Source organism: Hermetia illucens, chromosome 4, assembly GCF_905115235.1.
Source record: "Hermetia illucens chromosome 4, iHerIll2.2.curated.20191125, whole genome shotgun sequence".
NCBI lineage: Eukaryota > Metazoa > Arthropoda > Insecta > Diptera > Stratiomyidae > Hermetia > Hermetia illucens.
In genome coordinates, this window is record NC_051852.1 from 11966339 (window position 1) to 11986953 (window position 20615).

The 20615-nt window shown below is 44.9% G+C and overlaps 1 protein-coding gene and 1 non-coding gene across 2 annotated transcripts; one reads left to right on the forward strand and one right to left on the reverse strand.

The window, feature by feature from the left end:
- The first annotated feature begins 1411 nt into the window (after positions 1 to 1411).
- Positions 1412 to 2485, forward strand: LOC119655872 (collagenase-like). The gene is made up of 2 exons (XM_038062001.1): positions 1412 to 1552; positions 1685 to 2485. The coding sequence occupies exons 1-2, from the start codon at positions 1487 to 1489 to the stop codon at positions 2456 to 2458; spliced, it is 840 nt and encodes a 279-aa protein (XP_037917929.1). The 5' UTR covers positions 1412 to 1486; the 3' UTR covers positions 2459 to 2485.
- Positions 2486 to 12212: 9727 nt separating this feature from the next.
- On the reverse strand, positions 12213 to 12283 carry Trnag-gcc. The gene has a single exon. It is a non-coding gene; the product is annotated as a tRNA-Gly (tRNA).
- Positions 12284 to 20615: the final 8332 nt, after the last annotated feature.

The following is a 20615-nucleotide window of genomic DNA, read 5'->3' on the forward strand; positions in this document are numbered from 1 at the left end:
ACAGAGCTGTTTGCTGCCGCGAGTTCTTAGGTGGCATTTTTATATCCTGACCCATGTTTGGTGTGGAATGATGCAAATGTCGGCAACTGTATCGAACAAAGAAGTGTAGCTTCCTCTCCTTATCGGTAATGAATAAGCGGTTGGGTGGATTGACAAAGTCGGACGCCGCACTTATTTCCCAACCCTCAACAGCACAGAGAAAACAGAACCGATTTTGTAAGGTATGAATCAAGTAGTACCTGCCCGATCTCAACGTGCTCCGATCAAAGTCTCTCACTTGCCTCTTCAATTTATTTTCCTGTGATTTAGTTCAAGTTCTCCCCCCACCCCCTGCCCTTTAAGTCTGCTGACTTCTGCAGTACTGCCGTACCTCTAGAATGTAATTTTGCGACACATCCACTGTATATACCCCAACCAATCCGTCCGCAGTTCCTGTCAGATGCTAGTAAGGCTCCAAGAAAAATGCTTTTACTGCAGTTCATTAGCTTTGGACAGCTTCTCCATATTCACACTCCACCCAAAAGCGTGCCAAATTCACGTCCCAGCTTTTCCAGTTTTTGTCTCAAATCCCCTACAAAACTTCGCGGAACACGAATAAGGGACCTTACAACAAAACACTTTTCATGCACGAATAACTTTTCTGATTTTTCTTTTAACCTGAGCACTTTCACCTTAAGCTTATATTTGCCCCCGGCTGCGTCGCTTGACCTCTTGTACAGATCACATTCGGAAGTAAAAGGGGTTGATATTGTCAGCCCGCATTTATTATATGAACTGAAGTAGGAACAAATTTTAATGAAAAATAAAGATTAAATTGTTTATATCGCTGAAATATTCCTACACGAAAGGATGCTCACATAGATGAAATTTTCCAAGCCAACCCTCACGTGATGTCTCAAGCAGTCCGCCCAAGTTGTGAGTCATTGCGAAACAGGAGACAAAAACTCATTTTTATTGAAAACTGAATTCATGTAAGCCAGAAAGGCGTTGATAAAAGCCAATACTTCGGTTATGAAATATTTTAGGCTCATAAATATTCTAGGCTTGATCAGATGAATAGAAAATCAATATGAAAGTGGAAAATAACGGAAAAAGCAATACCGATTCATGGAAATCCATATTGCATATAGTCACTCGATATGATAGGTGGCCAAATTATCTGACCTTAGGTCTTCTTCTCGCTGCTAAACATTACAAAATCGTTAACTCTCATTCTCTTATCTTAACACGCTTTCACCTCAAACATGGTCATAATCTAGGGTATTCCCTTAAAAATCGTAGGTCAATTATCGATTTCCCCTTGTCAAAACATCTTATCAAAAGAATTAACACTCTCATGTCGTCTATATTCATTGTTATCTCTGATAAGATTGCGCCAACCCACGATATCACCTTATTTTTAAATCAATGCAAAATATTGCGAAAACCATTACACAAAAGATTTTATAATTGTTGAAATCAGTTGGAGTTAGGTCTTAGCAACGACATGAGTATTTGGCTGATTTTCAGTCTGTTCTGTGTGGCTGCTAACTGCGCCACTGCAGGATTAGCTGTAAGTAATCAGTTTCACTAGTACCAATTAAGTAATCGACCCTTATCTGTTAAAAACGTACGTGAAAAGTGATTACGTGGAAACCGATTTGAAGCTCATTAAATCTAAGATTGATCTGGCTTTCTTTTGCAGAATGACACGAAAATTGTTCCTTCGAGGCTTCGACCTCTGTACACCTCAAGGATATCCAATGGAATAGCAGCCACTGCAGATCAGTTTCCTTTCTACGTTTACATGATGTCGCAGGGGGTAGGGCAATCATCATCATGTGGTGGGTCGGTGATCTCACCACTATGGGTCCTGACGGCAGCTCACTGCACCTATAACTATCTATCGGTGGATATGTACTTTGGATCGACTGACGTCTATGAGATGACTGAAATTATAACTTCAACCTACTGGCATGAACACGAGCAGTACAACCCAAGCAACTACAACAACGATATCTCGGTTATTCAACTGCCTCAACCCCTGGCATATACACCCTCAATTCAACCAATATCCTTGCTCACCTCTTCGGAAGCCGAAAACAGTTTCGACGGGCAAGCAGCAATCGTCATGGGATTTGGATACATGTCCGACTCAGACCCAACTGAATCCCCAGACTTATTGTACACTAACGTGATAGTAATCGCGAACTCCTTGTGTACAAGTTACTATGGATCGAGTATTGTATCTGCAGGAACAATGTGCGCGAAAGGAGCATCTTCGAGTACCCAGAGTATTTGCAGCGGAGATTCAGGTGGTCCAATGGTCATCTCAGACGGATCAGGAGGATACACACAAATTGGTATTAACTCTTTTGTGTCGACTACAGGATGTACGGTGGGAATGCCATCAGGATATGTTCGCCTGGGATCATATCTAGATTGGGTATCTAAATGGACTGGTATAGCGTTACCGTGAAATATATCTTTTGTAATTTAATCAAGAGAGTGAATTGTCTAAATGGAGAAGGTTTGTAGTGTGAATTGCCAACTAGGAGGTGTGCTTGCAAGTGCTCTTGGATAAATTCCTTATTATGGGAAACTGAAAAAAAAGGGAAATAAGCTCTTAAAGTTCGTTGCAAAATGGGGTTGTTTTACGGTTTGTACTCAGGGGTTATGTATGAAAAGTGCTCAAAAAATTGTTCGCCGATTTATCTATTTCTGCAGAGACCATTGAGTGATGAGCTGAAGAGATTGAAGTCTCTGTTGACCGCTACAAGCGATGGTGATCATAAGGCACTCGAGTTCCGATACCGCGCGATATCCCTGGAAATTCAAACTACTATGCATAAAACTAAAAGGAAATTTGTAACTGCGCTGGTCACAATCCGAAAAGTAGAGTTTAAAGTATGGTGGGGATATCAAAACTACTTCGTCCCTCTGACGATGTTCATCAACGAAATACCCTCTCACCACTCCTATCAGTGGCACTGACCTACCAAGAACTCAAATATCTCGGATTAATGCAGTCAGACAATGGAAGACCGCGTAATGAAATTGCTTCACGCACCTGCTTGAAGTGGCGTTTAGAGACTGACGATCTTTGTGATCAACGCATCGACATCAATTTATCGCAGTGTCGTCCGCCCTGTTGCCTTCTATGATTCTAAATTGGCCGACTTTAAAAGACAATGAACTGCGCCTCGCGGTACTGAAGATAAAGCTGTTGCGTTGGATCAGTAGCGTAACGTGAAATGATCACATCCGAAATGAGGATACCCGCGCTCGATATATGGTTAAACAGATCGTAGAAAAATTGCGTTTCTCTATGGAACAAAAACAAGGGAAGAAGCAGGAAAGCGGAAGCTTTCACGCGAAAGCGTATCAAAGAACTTGCATGTGGTCGAAAATCACATACGGTGAAATTCCACCTCTTGTGGATGGAATGGCTAGACACGGTAATATGTAAATACGAGCTATTCTCCCAAACTGAAGTCTTCTCGGCTATCAATACACTCAATTAAAGTTAATCCGTTGGGCTTGATGGTTTCCCCGCAGTTTGAATCCTCCCTTCACCGTCATCATCATGTGAAAGCGTCGGACTCCTGCTTGTACTTGAATCTGGCGACCCATCATCTGTATGCCCGCCTTGAATTCGCATTTCGTTTGTCTTTTACGATTGATCCCGCATGTTGCTGTCTGGTCTAAGTACGGATTGGCAACTGCGTAATCTACCAAAACCTCTCAGTACCGTCAGGTCATTTATCCATCTATTAGATGCCGCATCTAGCAACTGATGCATCTATCCCGTCAACTTTTTCGTAACTATCCACTCAAATAACGTATTGTCCAGCAGCCGCAAGTTGTTCCTCAATATTATCATATATACATAAATGGTTGCCCTTTATCCCTAGGTAGGGTATAGCGCGTCAACCAAACCTGTGCGCCATCGCTCGCGGTTACCTGAAATGCGCTTCATTTCCCCCCACGATTTCCCAAGACGCTCGCACTCGCCCTCTTCTATTCTGCACCAAGTGCAGTTGGGGCGACTCACTCGTCGGCCATCCCGGGGGAGTGGATTCCACACGCAATGCAATTGTTGCCACTCCTTAAAGTGCGACTGTCACTTCCGCTTTACGAGCACAGTTCGCACAAGTGGCAGACCTGGGCGTCGACCAAGTTCTTCGTTTGAAATAGTATCAGACCAGTGCACTCCGAAGGCAAAACTATTGACGATAGCTTGAAGATTTTGGGTAACAGTCGTACTATGCGCTACTCCTGAATAGCAACACAGAAAGAACGTTAGCCTAGAACAGTCTCAAGTTGATCATGGTGTTGAGATAAATGCATTTGCGGATTTTAGGCATAGCGACGAAAGCGTATTTAGCACTGCGTCGGGCAACATCCAGTTTGAAGGCACCGTCCGCAAAACCATGCTTCCCAGATATACGGTGCTCTACCCATAAATGCAAATAGGGAGAGTGCGGTGTCCCATCAGACTGAGAACCTTCACTTTTTCGGTGTCTATCTTCAGTCCAACACTATTTGCTTTTCTTCCCAAATCCAAAGCGATTTGACCAAGGTCGAGGTGAGAGAAGCAATCAGATGTCATCAGCATAGTCGAGATACTTGAGGACAAAGTCATCGTCCATTGAACTCCTCTACTTTCTTCGAAAAAGGCAGCATGAAGACTGTCATCTACAATAAGTAGAAGTTGGTGACAGGATGCAACCTTGACAGATTCCGGTCTGGACCTCAAAGTCCTCTGAGATTTTGCCTCGGAGCAGCACCTGACATTTTGCGCTATCATATGTCGCTCTGAAAAAAGCTATGTTGTTGTCAATGCAGGAGATCCCGAGCGGAAGCCAGCCTGGTCTCTGTCGATCAAACTTTCGAGATTATTTTAACTACTATTTACTCAACGGCAGAGAGCACACAGATGCCCTTCCTATTGTCACACTCAAACCCGGCTCTCTTCTTTGGAATCTTGGCTATCATTCCATTCTCCTAGGTCTCGGTTTCGCAAGACAAGAGTGAAAGTAGCAGATCCACAGTAACTGCAGGTGCAGCGATAAATAACTCTGCGAAGTGGCCGTCAAGCTTTGCTCCATTTCAGTGCATTGATGATCGAAATGATTTCTCTTCTGCTTGGAGGAACAGTTCGTATCCGTGTGTTACGGTGACTAGCCATTTCATTCACAGGAGGAGGAACTTCACCGGATGTGAGACGATTAAGAACCGTGGTGAAGTCTTCTTTCCAGCTCTTCAGTTGCTCAGAAAATTGTGATGGTCCTTAACGTGGAACGGAATTTTCCAGTTAGAAATCTGTCGAAAACCGACTCCCAAGGCAGCACCGGATTCACGTCTGCTAACACTTGGCTTTTCAGAGTAGAAAAGCACGCTGTCGCAAGAGAGAGAGAGAGAGGAGTACTCTCCAGAGTCTCACCATCTTACCCTCGCTACCGTTATCAAGGTGCATGCCCACATTCGAAAAACTAACCATAGTCCGTTTTGGACAGCCAAAGGTCGTTGCTATTAGGTCGGTCTCTATCCGAGGCATTGTTGACGTTTCAGTAGCAATGAAGTATCAAAATTTGCAGGTTAATAATAATAATAATAATCCTTGGCGCAACAATCCAATTGGATGGGGGCCTTGAAGTGTGTTAGAGCACTTCATTGAACACCGTTACGGTACACTACAGGAATACAATACTCTGCAGGAAGCAGTGTGGTCAGCATTGTGCTCGCCCGAAATGATTACCTTGATTTGACTGAGGTACCCACTCAGAGCTGAGTCGACTGGTTCCCGACGTCAAATCACGATACAAATTTCATTGGCAGTGAAATTTGGACCATGACCTTTCGTACGACAGCCTTGTGCTCTAACCACTCAGCCATCCAGACACACAAAATTTGCAGGCTGCAAGCCCAAAAATGTCTATCCCTTTTAGTCACCTCTTACGACAAGCAGAAAAGGCTTTGAGTTTATTCTTAAGCCTCAACTCACAGGGCGTATGTTTTGCTTGGATGAGCAGTTGTACGGGGGAGGGGGAGGGAATTATCAGATGTGATGCAGTTAGAAACTGTGGTGAAATGTTCCTCACAGTTGACAACTCACGCTGGGCGACCATACTCGCAGCCAACGGTTTGAAGAAATGAGGCAGCTGGGTCGGTCGGCTCAGAGCTGTTGAAATCTCTGTGGTTGCAGCGACTCTCAGCGAGCACCCGCGCTATTTGGGCCAGTGCGGCGTTGGGGTCGCTGGAGCTACTGTCCGTCACGGCCGATAAAGTTCACGAGGTGTACGCGCGCTACTTTACCGTGCCTAGGGACACACGATAAGAAGTCGAAGACCTTAAACAAATGGTGGCTGTACATGCGGACGCAGTTTCCATACTATGAGTAATTTACGATCGGGAAATAGATCTTGATCGCAGTCACGGTCAAGGTTTGCTTTCCGAAAAGGGCGTTCGGGTAGTCACATGCCGGGCCCCTCAGCGACCGTAAAAATTTACTGGTACCACCGTTAATTCGGAGCTGAAGCGACTAAATGTACAACAGAATGCAATATCAATGCAAAAAACTAAGCTCGCTGCGTAGATGTTGCTTTCTAGTCAACACGGGCGCAGAGCTGTCGGTTCTCCCCGTACCCTTCCCAAACACGCTAATACCGCAAAACTTGCTGCTGGTTGACGCAAATTCCTCTCCCATCCGCGCTTACGGCTACATGCAGGTGGACGTGAGACTCGGATTGTGCCGAACGTTTTCATTTCGATTCGGTTTGCAGGATATGACCACCCTTATTTTATAATAATAATAATAATCGTTGGCGCGACAATCCATATTGGATCAAGGCCTTGAAGTGTGTTAGAGCACTTCATTCAAGACCGTAACGGTACACCACAGTACACTGTGGGAGGCAATGTGGTCAGCATTGCGCTCGCCCGAGATTATTACCCTGATTTGACTCAGGTACTCATTCACAGCTGAGTCGACTGTGTCCGACATCCAGTCACGATAACAAATTCCTCTGCCCCCAGCGAGATTTGAACCGCGACCTTCTGCTACGACAGCCCAGCGCTCTAACCACTTGAGCCATCCGGACATACCCTTATTTTAGGCGTAGAATAAAGCCTTAGTAGGCCCCGCAACCTCTTTGAAGTCGTCGGGAAAATTTTTCACCTACGCAAACGACGCCCTTTCCATTGTTTTCGAGGACAGTGCCGACCATTGCATTCGCACACTCCTCCGAAAACATCGAAACATCACCACTAATGGTCGTTTCTCCCAGCCACATCAACACAAGACAATTCCCGACCAATACCCTATTCCACGACTTGCCGTGTTTTCACGACTTTCATCTGGTCAAGGCGTACCATCAAATCCCCGTAGCTCACGCAGCCATACCGAAAATGGCAATTTGCACACCCTTTGGACTCTTCGAGTTCACCAGGATGAAATTTGGCTTGTGCAACGTAGCGCATATATTTCAGAGATTCATCCACTCCGTTTGACGAAACTTAAACTAATGTTTTGTCTAAATTGATGTTTTTATCGCCTCTACTTCTGAATCTGAGTATTTGAACCACCTCGAGCGCCGCGTTCGTTCAAAATGTTGAAAAGTGCAAGTTCCTGCGAAAGTTGGTGACTTTTCTCGGCTACAACTTTGCTCTACCAACCACGATGAAGGATCTGCGAGGGTTTTGGGCATGTTAAATTTCTATCGTCGTTTCCTGCCTAATACTGCTTATCGGTAAGCGCTAGTTGTGCTACTTGTCTGGGGCCCAAAATAAAAGTCGCACCTGAGGTTGCTTGGTTTAAAGAGGCCATCTAAGCGTTTAAAACCGTAAAACAACTGCTAATTGGTGCTACAATTCTGACATTTCTTCGGTTGGATGCACCCCTAGCCGCGTTCATCGAAGTCTCAGACGCAGCGGTAGGCGCCGCCCTTCACCAACGGGTGGATAAAACCTGTCAATCCTTTCTCGTGAGCTACTCCCCGCGTAACTCTCCATTAAATACTTCCGATTCTCCCGTGAGGGCAGAACGTTCACTGTGTTCACGGACCACAAGCCCCTTATGTTCACGCTTAAATAAAAGCCTGGCAAAGCATCTCCTTCTCAGCTTCGACAACTGAGCTTCATCCGCCAGTTTACTTTTGACATCCAACACTGGAATCTGGAAAAGACAACGTCTTTGCATACCCTTTGTCATAGATATTGGAGGTTACAGTCCTCCCCGCAGTCGATTATATGGCAATCGCCAGGGCGCAGAAGGACGATGCTACGCTTCAAATCCTTAGCACTTACTCCAAATACATGTTCAAGGAGCTTCTTATTTTCGGTGTAAACCCCCACTTACTTCGTGAGAACTCAGACAAGGGACCTAGGCCATTTATTCCAGACGATTTTCATAAGGAAGTATTCCACGCAGTACACAACCTTGCACACTTAGGCAGCAGGATGAAGAACCGGTAATCACTGGAAAATAATTCGAGTCGTCCATGAACACGTCCATAAATTCCGGGACCAGACAGTGCCAAAAGTGGAAGAGCAACAAGAATGGAAAAATGAGGTAGGCGTATTCTCTTGGTCGATCAAGCACTTCCATACCATCCACATCGACATAATTGGTCCTTTTTTTCGCTCGGATACAATACCTTTGACTGACATCACGGCACAATCATGTGCGAAAGCCCCCTGTCGAGAATGGATTCCGCGCTCTGGTGTACCAGTCGTAATCATCACAGCCCAAGTAGTTAGGCAAGATCCTGGGTTTCAAATGCCGCAGGACCACTGCATACCACCTACAATCCAATGGAATGCTGGAAGGTCGACACCAGACGCTGAAGGCCCTCTTAATGGCTCGCAGAGATCGGTCGTGGTCGCCGTCTTTGCTTTTTGTCCTCCTTGGCATTCGCACAGCCCATCGAGAGGAATTCACGATCAGCTCCGCGGAGGTGGCGTATGGGGAAAATCTACGTTTCCCGCCGACCCTGTACTGGATGTCGATTCTGGTCAGGGATGCGGTTTCGAAATTGCAACCGATTCTGCCTTCCCGACATACACTCTCGACAACTCCAGGGATCTCGAGGTGTGCTCGCAAGTCCCTATTAGGGAGGATGCTTCTCGTAGGCCGCTGCGCTGAGGGCTTCTTTAAAGCTCCTCGAGGAGCTCCTTTTCGAGGCTGATAACTTCCGCCGAACCGGAGGCGCCATGTTCACAGTGTAACCCGCCGACGAAGGACTATATTTGGATTACTCTAAAGTTTCACCACCAACCGTACCTTGGACCCAGAATGTCCCTCCCAGAATGAAGAAGCTTATATCGTTGGAACTCTCGCTCAGGTTGTACTTTTAAGCCTCAACTCACAGGGCACCATAACATTTCGTTATATATTTTCAAGTGAACAAGGCACTCTACTGGTGCGTTAGAACGAAGGTGGATTCTTTCAAAGTGCTTGCCGACTTCCGAAAAGTTACTGGGAAAGAAGTCTGCAGAATATGGTAGCACAACCTCAAACGGAGTCGTTGAGTTCATGTACTGATTCCAACTATTAAAAAATTCGTCTAGCAGGACACTAAGCTAGCTGCTAGCACAGTTCTTTGTAAGGCGCGAATATTATGATGAAGGTGAATTATCGAAAACCAAATGTTTGGACCACTTCTGACAGTTGACTTGAAAGTGTTGGGCAGAGATCTTTCCTCAACGTACGGGGATACAGAAGGTTGGACGTATGAATTCCAGATACTGTCACTATTTCCATAAAAAATATTCATCATCAACAGAAATCCTTTCATAATCTCTTCTCGAGATAGCTGTCTCTCAGAGTGATAATTCAGTTTTGTGGCGGCACCTCTTTTGGACAGTTTTTGGAAAGTTTCGCTCCGGTCTCCGCTGAACTATTTTCCCCACGGGTTTTAGTCAAGGTGCTGCCTTTTTGGCGGCGCAATCCGGCGGCGTCCTTCGTTTGTTGGAGGCGCAATTTGCACCGGCAGGCGTCACAACAGACATTTTAACCACGCCCTTATAGGTCTCAAAAAGGAGACCATTGGATTTACGGATTTGGTAGAGGACTGCTTCTACGACAAATTGAAAGAACAGCTCATACGCCGGTTGTCAGTGAGTCAGGAAGATAAGCTGAATCATTTGTTAAACTAGTTGACGCTGGTCGACCGTACTCCTAGCCAGTTCTTTCGAGAAATGAGGCATCTGGGTGGGGACAAAGTCGCCTTAGAGCTATTGAAGTCCCCATGGTTGCAAAGGCTCCCGGATAGGACACGCGCCATCTTGGCCTGCGCGGACTCGGGGCCACTGGAGGTATTGTATACCACGCTCGATAAAGTCTACGAGGTGTATGCACGGTCCGTGTTTGCCAAAGTCTCCAGTTAGGAAGTGGAAGACCTGAATGCTCGGTGTCTCGTTGGCGGCTACCCGAAGCCCAGTACCTTACAAATTTCGGCTCCCTGGTTGACACGGGCGCTGAGGTGTCGGTTCTCCCAGTATCCCGTCCAAACATGTTGATACCACAAAACTTGCGACTAGTTACCGCGAACTCTTCTTCCATCCGCACTTAAGGCTACAGCCAGGTGGACGTGAGCCTCGGACTGCTTTTTCTTTTTCTTCAGCCATTTATCCCATACGAGCCGACCCCACATGTGGTCGGCTCGTCCTGATTGGTTTCGCCATTGGGTTCTATCAAATCTAGATCAGGTGATCTGGATGCGATCCCGAGGCTTACAAATCCCCATCAAGTATATCAAGCCACCGTTGTTTCAGCCCCCCTTTTGGTCTGCTGGGTTACCTTTATCCAATATGGAAATATTGCTGTCGCTTCCCCCGGTTTCGTTCGTTTTATTGCTTCCTCGACTTCAGTTGCGCTGACAGGTGGTGCATTCCTCACGCTGTTTTATCGGTGGCTTGATTCGCGGGGCGGAAATCAACGGCTGATGTTGAGGTGCGATATTTTCATAAGGAACGGCTTTGCAATCAGTGAGTCTCGGACTGCGCCGAACGTTTTCGTGGCGATTCGTTTTGCAGACATTGGCACCTCCATTTTAAGCACCCCTTCTTATGTCACTTTGGGCTGTTGGTACACCTGTAGAGCAAAGCTTTAATAGAGCCCGCAATCTCTTTAAAGTCGTCAGGAAAAATTTACACCTGCGTAAATGACACTCTTTCCATTGCTTTCGAGGACGTTGCCAACCATCACTACTGAAAGTAGTTTCTCCCAGCCAGTTAACCAAGATGTGCAGGACCACATCAATACTACCGGCTCTATAATAATAGGTCGTAATAAACTGAAGTTTAGTTTTCTATGGACGATATTTTCATCGAAAGAAGTTGCCAGAGGCAATAAGAAAAGTGACTTTATCATATGGAATTGCCCATAAGTGCAAGTACACCAATTTGAAACAACGAAACGACGAAAGTCCTTGATATTTCCAAGTCGCTATATGTATCCATACGATGACTGGCTCTTTCCTCCTTTTCTTTTTGAAAATCAAATCATAAATCATTTCGAATGACATTAATTGGAAGTTTCTGTCATTTAATACCATGAATTTGCATTGAAATTTGAGTTCGAAATAATCATGCGTATCTTTTTTGGAAATGTGGAATTCACTCCCAAAAGGGACAATTATGCAGTCTTGAATATTCTACTGGAGCATCTGCTCTTTCATATAATGAAAGACAAAAAATATTAACTATTCAAGCTTATTTTGAAATTTTATCTATCTTAATTCTACCATATCAGAAAATTTTCCACCTGTGTATAACACGATTTTTGAATGGACAGTATCGCGTTGAAATCAATTGGACAAGTTATTCAATAGAAGCTGCTGTCCATCATCTTCCTTGTTCATAAAATTCCGTAATCGCTGTTTAAAACACATCGGCAGCGATTTTCAATAAATAAATCAATAAAGATATAAATTATCTTATCATCGTCTACGCATATAAATATTAAGTATGATGCGCACAAATCGAAGAAAAAAACATGCTTAAAATCAACCAATCTAATATTGATATTTCAATAGCATATTAACAAAACAATAACATTTCCGAAGTGGCTTTGGTTTGTCAATAGATAAATGTGTCTTTTTTTTCCCCAATGGATTCAGAATCATCTAGGGGGCCACTAACAAAACGTTTTCCAGTGTTGCTTTGAATGTCTGGGAAAAAGATACTTGTATCTATTTCCAATTCACTCAAAGTGAAGGACACCAAAAAGATGCATCGGCCGGGAATCGAACCCGGGCCGCCCGCGTGGCAGGCGAGCATTCTACCACTGAACCACCGATGCGCATACCGCTTGCAATGGTACTACTTTATAACAATCTTTCACAAAACCTCAATTTCACGTCTTGTAGATGAGTACCCATCACTAGCACAATATCTGCACTATCTAAACTCAGCCTCCATAAATATTTTCTTTAAAAAGATGAATCATCTAAAGACCGCAACCACCGGGTCCATTTCAGTACGCAGCGGTTGCGCTAGTCATCTTTCGAACGTCTAGTCTAGACCACAATTCTGCGTCCATTAAATGGTCTCAGCTTGAGCACTCCATCATCGTCTCCCCAAAAAAAGCGATTACCATTTGAAGAGGCAAAAATAACTCCATAAATACACTGGAACTTTCAGTAGCTATAACACTAGCTAAGCCTCAACTTGCTGAAGATTAGACGAAAAGATAGATGCATCTCAGTGGGAAAGTGAGTATCTGCAGATACTATTTTGAGCTGAATGGTGCCCGCACAATTGGTTTTCATAGTTTCATCCGGAATGTGGAATAATTTGCTATTTGACTCAGTGGCCCGAGAGTAATGAGATAAAACCATGAAAGTGTCAAAATTTGGAGGCTCCTGTCAAACAAATGACCTTTCTGTCAAGATACAATAAAGATACTCAGCAGAAGAATATTTTGAACTTTAATATATTGAAGTCGTTCATTAGTGGAAAATCTATTAGTATAAATTGAATAATAAATAAAGGAATAAATGGTTTACCAAAACCTGAATCAACTCCATCTAAGTTCTGTCAAATTTCCGTCTGGGTTATGCATATTTAGTCACGCTGAGTAATGCATCCTCCGCCACAAGCAAAAACTCATGAATCTTGGAGAAACGTGTTAAATTACTTACTAAACTGAGATTAGCATGAAAGTGTGCAGCGTACAGAATAAGAAAATTGTATTCTTAGGCATCACTTAGTTGGCAGACATGTTTTAATGATATGCAATCATAAAATGCCGCTCATGGTCGAGTAGGATAAGTACTCACTCGAGATGAAGTTGAATACACCACCAGTAGCCCGACTAAGTTGTCATGAATTCGCAATGAATATTTTGAGTTTTAACTTAACGTCAACTGCTCAACTTCCTTGATGTGATTAAGGTGTTTTTGTGAAGGAGTCAGTCTGTTGGCGGACTTAAAAGTTTTATCATAATCTAAGATAGAAGTTTTATTTTTGGTTTTTATATCGGGCGACTATGCGGAAGAACTAACGTTAGATCAGCGCATAAGGGAAGCGAAATTAAGACAATTTCTGATCCCAATCTAAAGAACGCAGCTTTGCAGTATATTCTGGTGAATTTTTAAGATTTTCACTTCCTTTACCACAAATAACCTATTTTGGTCCAAGTCCCCAGACCTCGAAGCCAAACAATTCTCGTATTTTCTGAACCCGGGAAGCCTCCTCTCTCCAACAAGGTACAATCCACCGCAATACAACGATTTCGCATTTTTGCCCATTTTCTCGACCCGGGGATCTTGGAAATTTTCAAGTTTCCTCGATTTTCCGTGGGGCTCAGATTTTCAGCAATATCTCCAGACGTCGCACAGCGAAAAACCTTGCATTTTCTGAATCTGGGCCGTCTCCTTTTTCCAACGAGGTATCAGCCACCGCAATGCAATGATTTTTTCCCATTTCCACGACCCAGGGGTCGTGCAAGTTTTCAATTTTCTTCGATTTTCCGTGGCGCTCCCAAGGTGCAGATTTTCCGCGATATCTCACGTTCTACGCTTCGTAGAGCCAAAAAACCTACATTTTCTAAATCTGGGCCGTCTCCTCTGTCCAACGAAGCATAATCCACTGCAATACGACGATTTCTCATTTTTGCCCATTTTCATGACCCAGGGGTCGTGGAAATTTTCAATTTTCTTCGATTTTAGGTTGGGCCCGAAGGATAGGATTTTCTCACGTTCTACGCCCCGTGGAGCCCACAATCTTGCATTTCCGGAATCTGGGCCGACTCAATTTTCTTCGATTTTCCGTGGGGCTTACAAGCTGCAGATATCTGACTTTTCAGACGTCGTAGCGCTAAAAATCTTACATTTTATGAATCTGGGCCGCCTCCTCTCTCCAACGAGGTGTCAACCACCGGAATACGACGATTTTCCATTTTTGTCCATTTTGATGACCCAGGGGTCGTGGAAATTTTTTATTTCCTTCGATTGCCCGTGGGGCTCTTAAGCTGCGGATTTTCCGCAATATCTCACGTTCTAGACGTCGTAGCGCAAAAAATCTTACATTTTCTGAATCAGGGCCGCCGCCTCTCTCCGACAAGGTATCCACCGCAACACGACGATTTTGCATTTTTGCCTATTTTGACTATCCGGGGGTCGTGGAAATTTTTAATTTTTTTCGATTTTCCGCAGGGCTCGCATGCCGCAGGTTTTTTGCCCATTTTCACGACCTGGGGAACGTGTAAATTTTCAATTTTCTTCGATTCTCCGCGGGATTCCCAAGCTCCAGATTCTCCGCGATATCTCAGGTTCCAGACGTCGTACCGCCAAAAATCTTACATTTTCTTCTCTCTCCAACGAGGTAACATCCATCGCAATACGACGACTTTGCATTTTTGCCCATTTTGACGAGCTGGGGGAAATTTTCAATTATCCTTTTTTCTTCGGTGGTCAAAGGGTAATATAGGTCCCAGGGCGAAACGTGGATTGGTACCCACGATGGAGCACAAAACCTGGGAAATGCCTGCTGAACTAGCACCAACAGCTCTACTACCAAACCCTATCTCCACCTCCACGCTGTGATCGCTGGGAGCTCCTTCATAACGAAAAGCTGCAGATGGAGAAGGATGAAGGCGAGTCTCCCGCGCCTAAAAACGGGACAAATTGTACCAACTGGTCCTCCGGGTTGGGGGTTGGGTAGGGCTGACAACCCTACACGGAAAACCGATGTTACGGAGCCACGAAAGGAGCCTCGGACAGGATGGACTTTAAAACGACGGACCCGGCAACGACAATGGATTAACAGAGATATACAGAGATGAAGCTGATGAACAGCTAGCCGATACCCTGTCTCAATATAGGGCTGATATAACAGCGTTACAAGAGATGCGATGGACAGGGACCGGTTTCCTGGAGAAGCGCCACTATACCATATATTATAGCGGTCATCCAGTAAACCATGTGCTCGGAGTAGGTTTCTTAGTCAGCCAAAAAATGAAACTTGCTGTTATTGGCTATGAAAACATAAGCGAACGGCTATGCACTCTGCGCTTGCGAGGCAAGTTTAGAAATATAAGCCTCATTAACGTTCACGCCCCTACAGAGGAGACTGCAGAGTCGGAGAAGGACACCTTCTACGAGGCACTAGAACGAAACCTCGAAACCCGTCCCAGATATGATACCAAAATCATACTTGAGGATTTTAACAGCCAAGTAGGGAAGGAGCCCGTATTCAGGCGATACGTTGGCTCCCATAGCTTACACGAAAAAACAAATGATAACGGACTGCGGACTATTCAATTAGCAGGGTCACACGAAATGGTTGTTGGAAGTACCTGGTTTGTGCGGAAAGCGGTCTACAAACATACGTGGGTCTCTCCAGACGGGACCACTTTCAACCAAATTGACTACGTGTTGATCGAATGCCGCCACCTCTCAGCCTTGATGAATGTCAGAACATATAGGGGGGCATATAGACTCGGATCACTATCTCGTTGGCATGGCGCTCCGAGCTCGAATAACAATACCAACTAGAATCACCTCTGACAATCAAGTGAGAGTGAACACTAAAGCCAACAACACAGTCCTCCGTGACACCTATACGAGGGAAATAGATGCCGCAATAACCGCAGTCAACAGAGGACCTGGAGATGAAGCATCAACAAATGATCTTCACAATCACCTCAAGAACGTTATCATGGATACGGCCACAAACATACTTGGCCCCAGCCGAAAAAGGAGTCCGAACGGCTGGTTTGACGATGAATGTTAACTAGCAACGGAACGGAAGAATGCCGCATACGGAGTAATGTTGCATTCTCAAAGGACGCGAGCACGCGCAGAGACTTATCACGAACTCCGTCGAACGGAAAAAGGAAGCCTGGGAGAACCGACAAGTCTGTGAACTAGAAAAGTACAGGGAGCAACCGCACCAGGCGCGGAAATTTTACCAACAAGTCAGCAGGATGAAGCCTTATACACCTCGATGCTCATCCTACCGAGACAAAGAGGGAAATCTGATTTCCGAGAGAATGGGCATATTAGAGCGATGGGTTGAGTACTTTGATGAACTACTGAACAACCAGAACATCGGCGAGTTGGAGGTCCCGCCAACTGAAGACGACGGACAAATGCTGCCACCACCAAGTTTAGGAGAAACAGTCCGTGCAATTCATCGGCTAAAAAATCATAAGTCGCCAGGAGCCGATGGAATTACAGCCGAATTGGTTAAATATGGAGGCGACCAGTTACACCAAGTGGTTCATCAACTTGTGCTCAAGGTATGGGACAGCAAATCAATCCCTGACAATTGGCAACGAGGCATTATTTGTCTCATACATAAAAAGGGAGATATCACACAGTGCAGCAATTATAGAGGTATCACGTTGCTGAGTACCATCTATAAGATATTCTTCACTATCTTGCTAGGCCGGATAGCCCCATACGCTCAGAACATCATTGGCCCATACCAAAGAAGCTTCACTCCAGGCAAATCAGCAACAAATCAGATTTTTTCTCTGCGCCAAGCGATGGAAAAACTGTTGGAATATGGACAACAGTTGCACCATCTATTTGTCAACTTTAAAGCCGCCTATGATAGCATAGCCAGGGTAAAACTGTACACGGCCATGAGAGAATTCGGTATCCCGACGAAATTGATAAGACTGATTAGACTGACCCTGACCAATGTACAAGGCCAGATAAAAGCAGCAGGATCACTCTCAACACCATTCGACATCAACAACGGTCTACGACAAGGGGATGCCCTATCATGCGTCCTCTTTAACCTGGCCCTGGAGAAAGTGATCCGTGATGCTGATGTGAATGCAAGAGGTACGATCCTCTTCAAGTCCACCCAACTACTGGCCTATGCTGACGATATCGACATCATGGGAAGAACCACCCGAGACGTACAAACTGCCTTCATCCAGATCGAGCAGGCGGCGATTGGCGCGAGATCTTGGGCTGCACATCAATGAAGGCAAGACAAAATATATGGTGGCAACGTCAGCACCGAAGACGAATCAATGAACAACATCAAACCGCACTGGTCAAACAGGAAGAATAAGGATAGAAGAATACAATTTTGAGACCGTTGGCAATTTCTCCTATCTAGTGTCGAAAATCACAACCGATAACAGCTACGATGATGAAATCCGCGCACGGTTGTTGTCAGCCACCAAAGCATATTTCAGCTTACAAAGACTGTTCCGCTCGAAACACCATAGGGTCAAAGCTCTTATTGTACAAGACTATGATCTTGCCAGTCCTCATATATTCCTCGGAAACTTGGGTTCTTAGCAAGAAAAATTGCGAACTCTTGGCCGCGTTCGAGAGAAGACTCCTCCGAAGAATTTTTGGCCCCCTACATGAGGATGGACGACTCCGTAGGCTACACAATGACGAAATCTATGAGCGATACCATGACCGTCCGGTTGTGGATAAAATCCGGCTCAATAGGTTACGATGAGCGGGTCACTTAATCCGTATAGATGAGGATGATCCCACCCGCAAAGTCTATAAGAGCAATATCTATGGTAGAAAAAGAAGACGAGGCAGACCCTGTCTAAGATGGAGCGATGGCGTAGGTCAAGACGCCAGACAGCTTTAAGGGATATCGAATTAGTGGACCTCAGCGCAAAACCGGGATGTCTGGAGTTCCTTATTAAGGCAGGCCTAGACCGAATACCAGTTGTTGCGCCGTTGATGATGATGATGACCTTACGTTCCAGACGTCGTAGCGCTAAAAATCTTACATTTTCTGAGTCTGGGCCGTCTCCTCTTTCCAACGATTGGATTGGATTGGATTGGATTTCCGCCCATTTTGACGACCCGGGGGTCGTGGAAATTTTTAATTTTCTTCGATTTTCCGTGGGGCTCGCTCGTGGGTCGGGGAAATTTTCAACGTTCTTCGATTTTCCGTGGGTATCGCAAGCTGCTGATTTTTCGCAATATCTCACGTTCCAGACGTCGTAGCGCTAAAAATCTTACATTTTCGGAATCTGGTCCGCTCCCTCTTTCCAACGAGGTATCGTCCACCGCAATACGACGATTTCGCTTTTTTGCCCATTTTGACGACCCGGGGATCGTGCAAATTTTCAATTTTCTTCGATTTTCGGTGAGGTCTCGAGCTGCAGATTTTCCACAATATCTCACGTTCCAGACGTCGTAGCGTTAAAAATCTTACATTTTCTGAATCTGAGCCGCCTCCTCTCTCCAACGACGTACAGCGATTTTGCACTTTTGCCCATTTTAACGACCCCTGGGGGTAGAGTTTTCCTCGATTTTTCCGTTGCCTTTATCAGCGTTAGGGCATGTGATGAGACCGTAAAGAAAATGATGGGGCTTTCTTGCTTGCTGAGTCCAGGAACTAGTTATTGCCGTGGCTGGTTTTCGGCTGACCAGTAACGTCGTGCTCAGAGGTGGCGGTGAGGAAGACGGGGCGGCAACCCTGTCGGCCAAACCAAAACTAAGTGGCCGAGGAGAACCTCCATAGTGATGGTACCGGGAGATGCTGTATTCACTTTGGTTTGCCGGCCATGGTGCAGTAAGCGAATACTCCAAAAGCCTAATTAGGGCGATCAGACCCGAGTCTGCACGGGGACTCATATGAAGTGGCAAATTGGTCACGAAACCTTACCATTGGTATACTGATACCATGGGAATCGGGATAGCCCCTGGACTCTCATACTTCGGGTGAACTCCCGTTGTATGTGAGTACAGCTCGGTTATTTGCGGTTGGCCCCCCTAATGGGAGTTTCATGGTGGTTGTGGTTGTGCTCAAGCGAGAAGAGACCTTCGGGCCTCAGTGTGGTGTTGCGTTTCAACACGGGTGCCGTACTCCTTAGTTCGGTAGAGATTTAGGTAATTCTTGCATCCACCAGTATGAATGCTAAGCCATGCACTTGGTATAGACTGGTACCGTTGTTGCTTGTCCCAGCGGGGCTCTGATTGTGGTCACAAAATCAATCCCTGTCTGAAGAGGACCGTAGGATTAAGTCTCCATGACAGGTACATACGTAAAACACTCATGGGCTTAACTGATCAGTAACGTAATCAGGTCGATCGCGTCGCGGGTGATTCTGCGAAAACGTTGACCTAAGCCGTGTTCATCACTTTACAGTCACTTGCTTCCGCATGGAGCTTACAGTGCCCTATCATCATTGAAGTTTTCAAAGCCCAACATATAAGAATGTACTTTTGTAGGACCAAGTCCTATGCATATACGAAGTAATCTAATAATAAATTGCTTCCGGGAGCCCCACCCATTGCCTCGAATTCACAAAAAAGAGTCCTCGGATTGTCCCATTTATTCTCAATGCGAACAATAATCCAAAGTCACGTTTTCAAAGCATTCAACTAGGAAGCACATTTTCACAAACCCGAAGACTTCAATTCCCGTGGAAAAAGGAAATTTCCTTGTTACTTTGAAAACCATTTCAATCTCTGAATGGTCCCATATTTAACTTGAAACACTCATAAAAAGTGCCCGGCAAGGTGCAAAGGAACAGAAAAATTAAGGCAAAAGCCAGTCTAACAATTCTATTCTACCTTGACGCGTTTCCCAACCACTTTTGCTGGTCTATGAAGTTATAAGAGTTTCTAGCACGTGACCAGCATCAGATATTACAGCGTCCCTACATTTTCCGACCTGGTCCTCATTTACATGCTTCCCGGCTTCGTGGTGTTCTATTTTGAATTCACCCCCAATTGGACGATCTTCAATTACAATTTCCTACTTTGAATTCTGTGTGAACTGAATTGCTTAAATCAAATAAGGACTAATTGAAATCAAACTTATTTTTCAATTTATCGACTAGACATTGGTAGACAACGCAAGGACGAGATACCCACAGATTTTTCTTCCTGATTTTTTCTCTATTTTAAGAATTTCTTGAAGAAATGGGAGTCGAATGTGGGAAGTTGGTATATGGGAATGTGTCCCAAGGAAACGTCGGATAACAAATTATGGGAGCCAAGTGAACGTGAATTGGGAATGATCCTTTGGTTATTATTGTCCTCTTCAGCACGCATCCATACACAATTATTATGCAAATCATATTTTATGAGTAATACACACATATCCCCCCACTAGGCACCAAAACCCATTCGACTTCACGAAGCTTAAATAATTCCGGTTCCTTTCTATTCCCATTTAGAAATCAATGT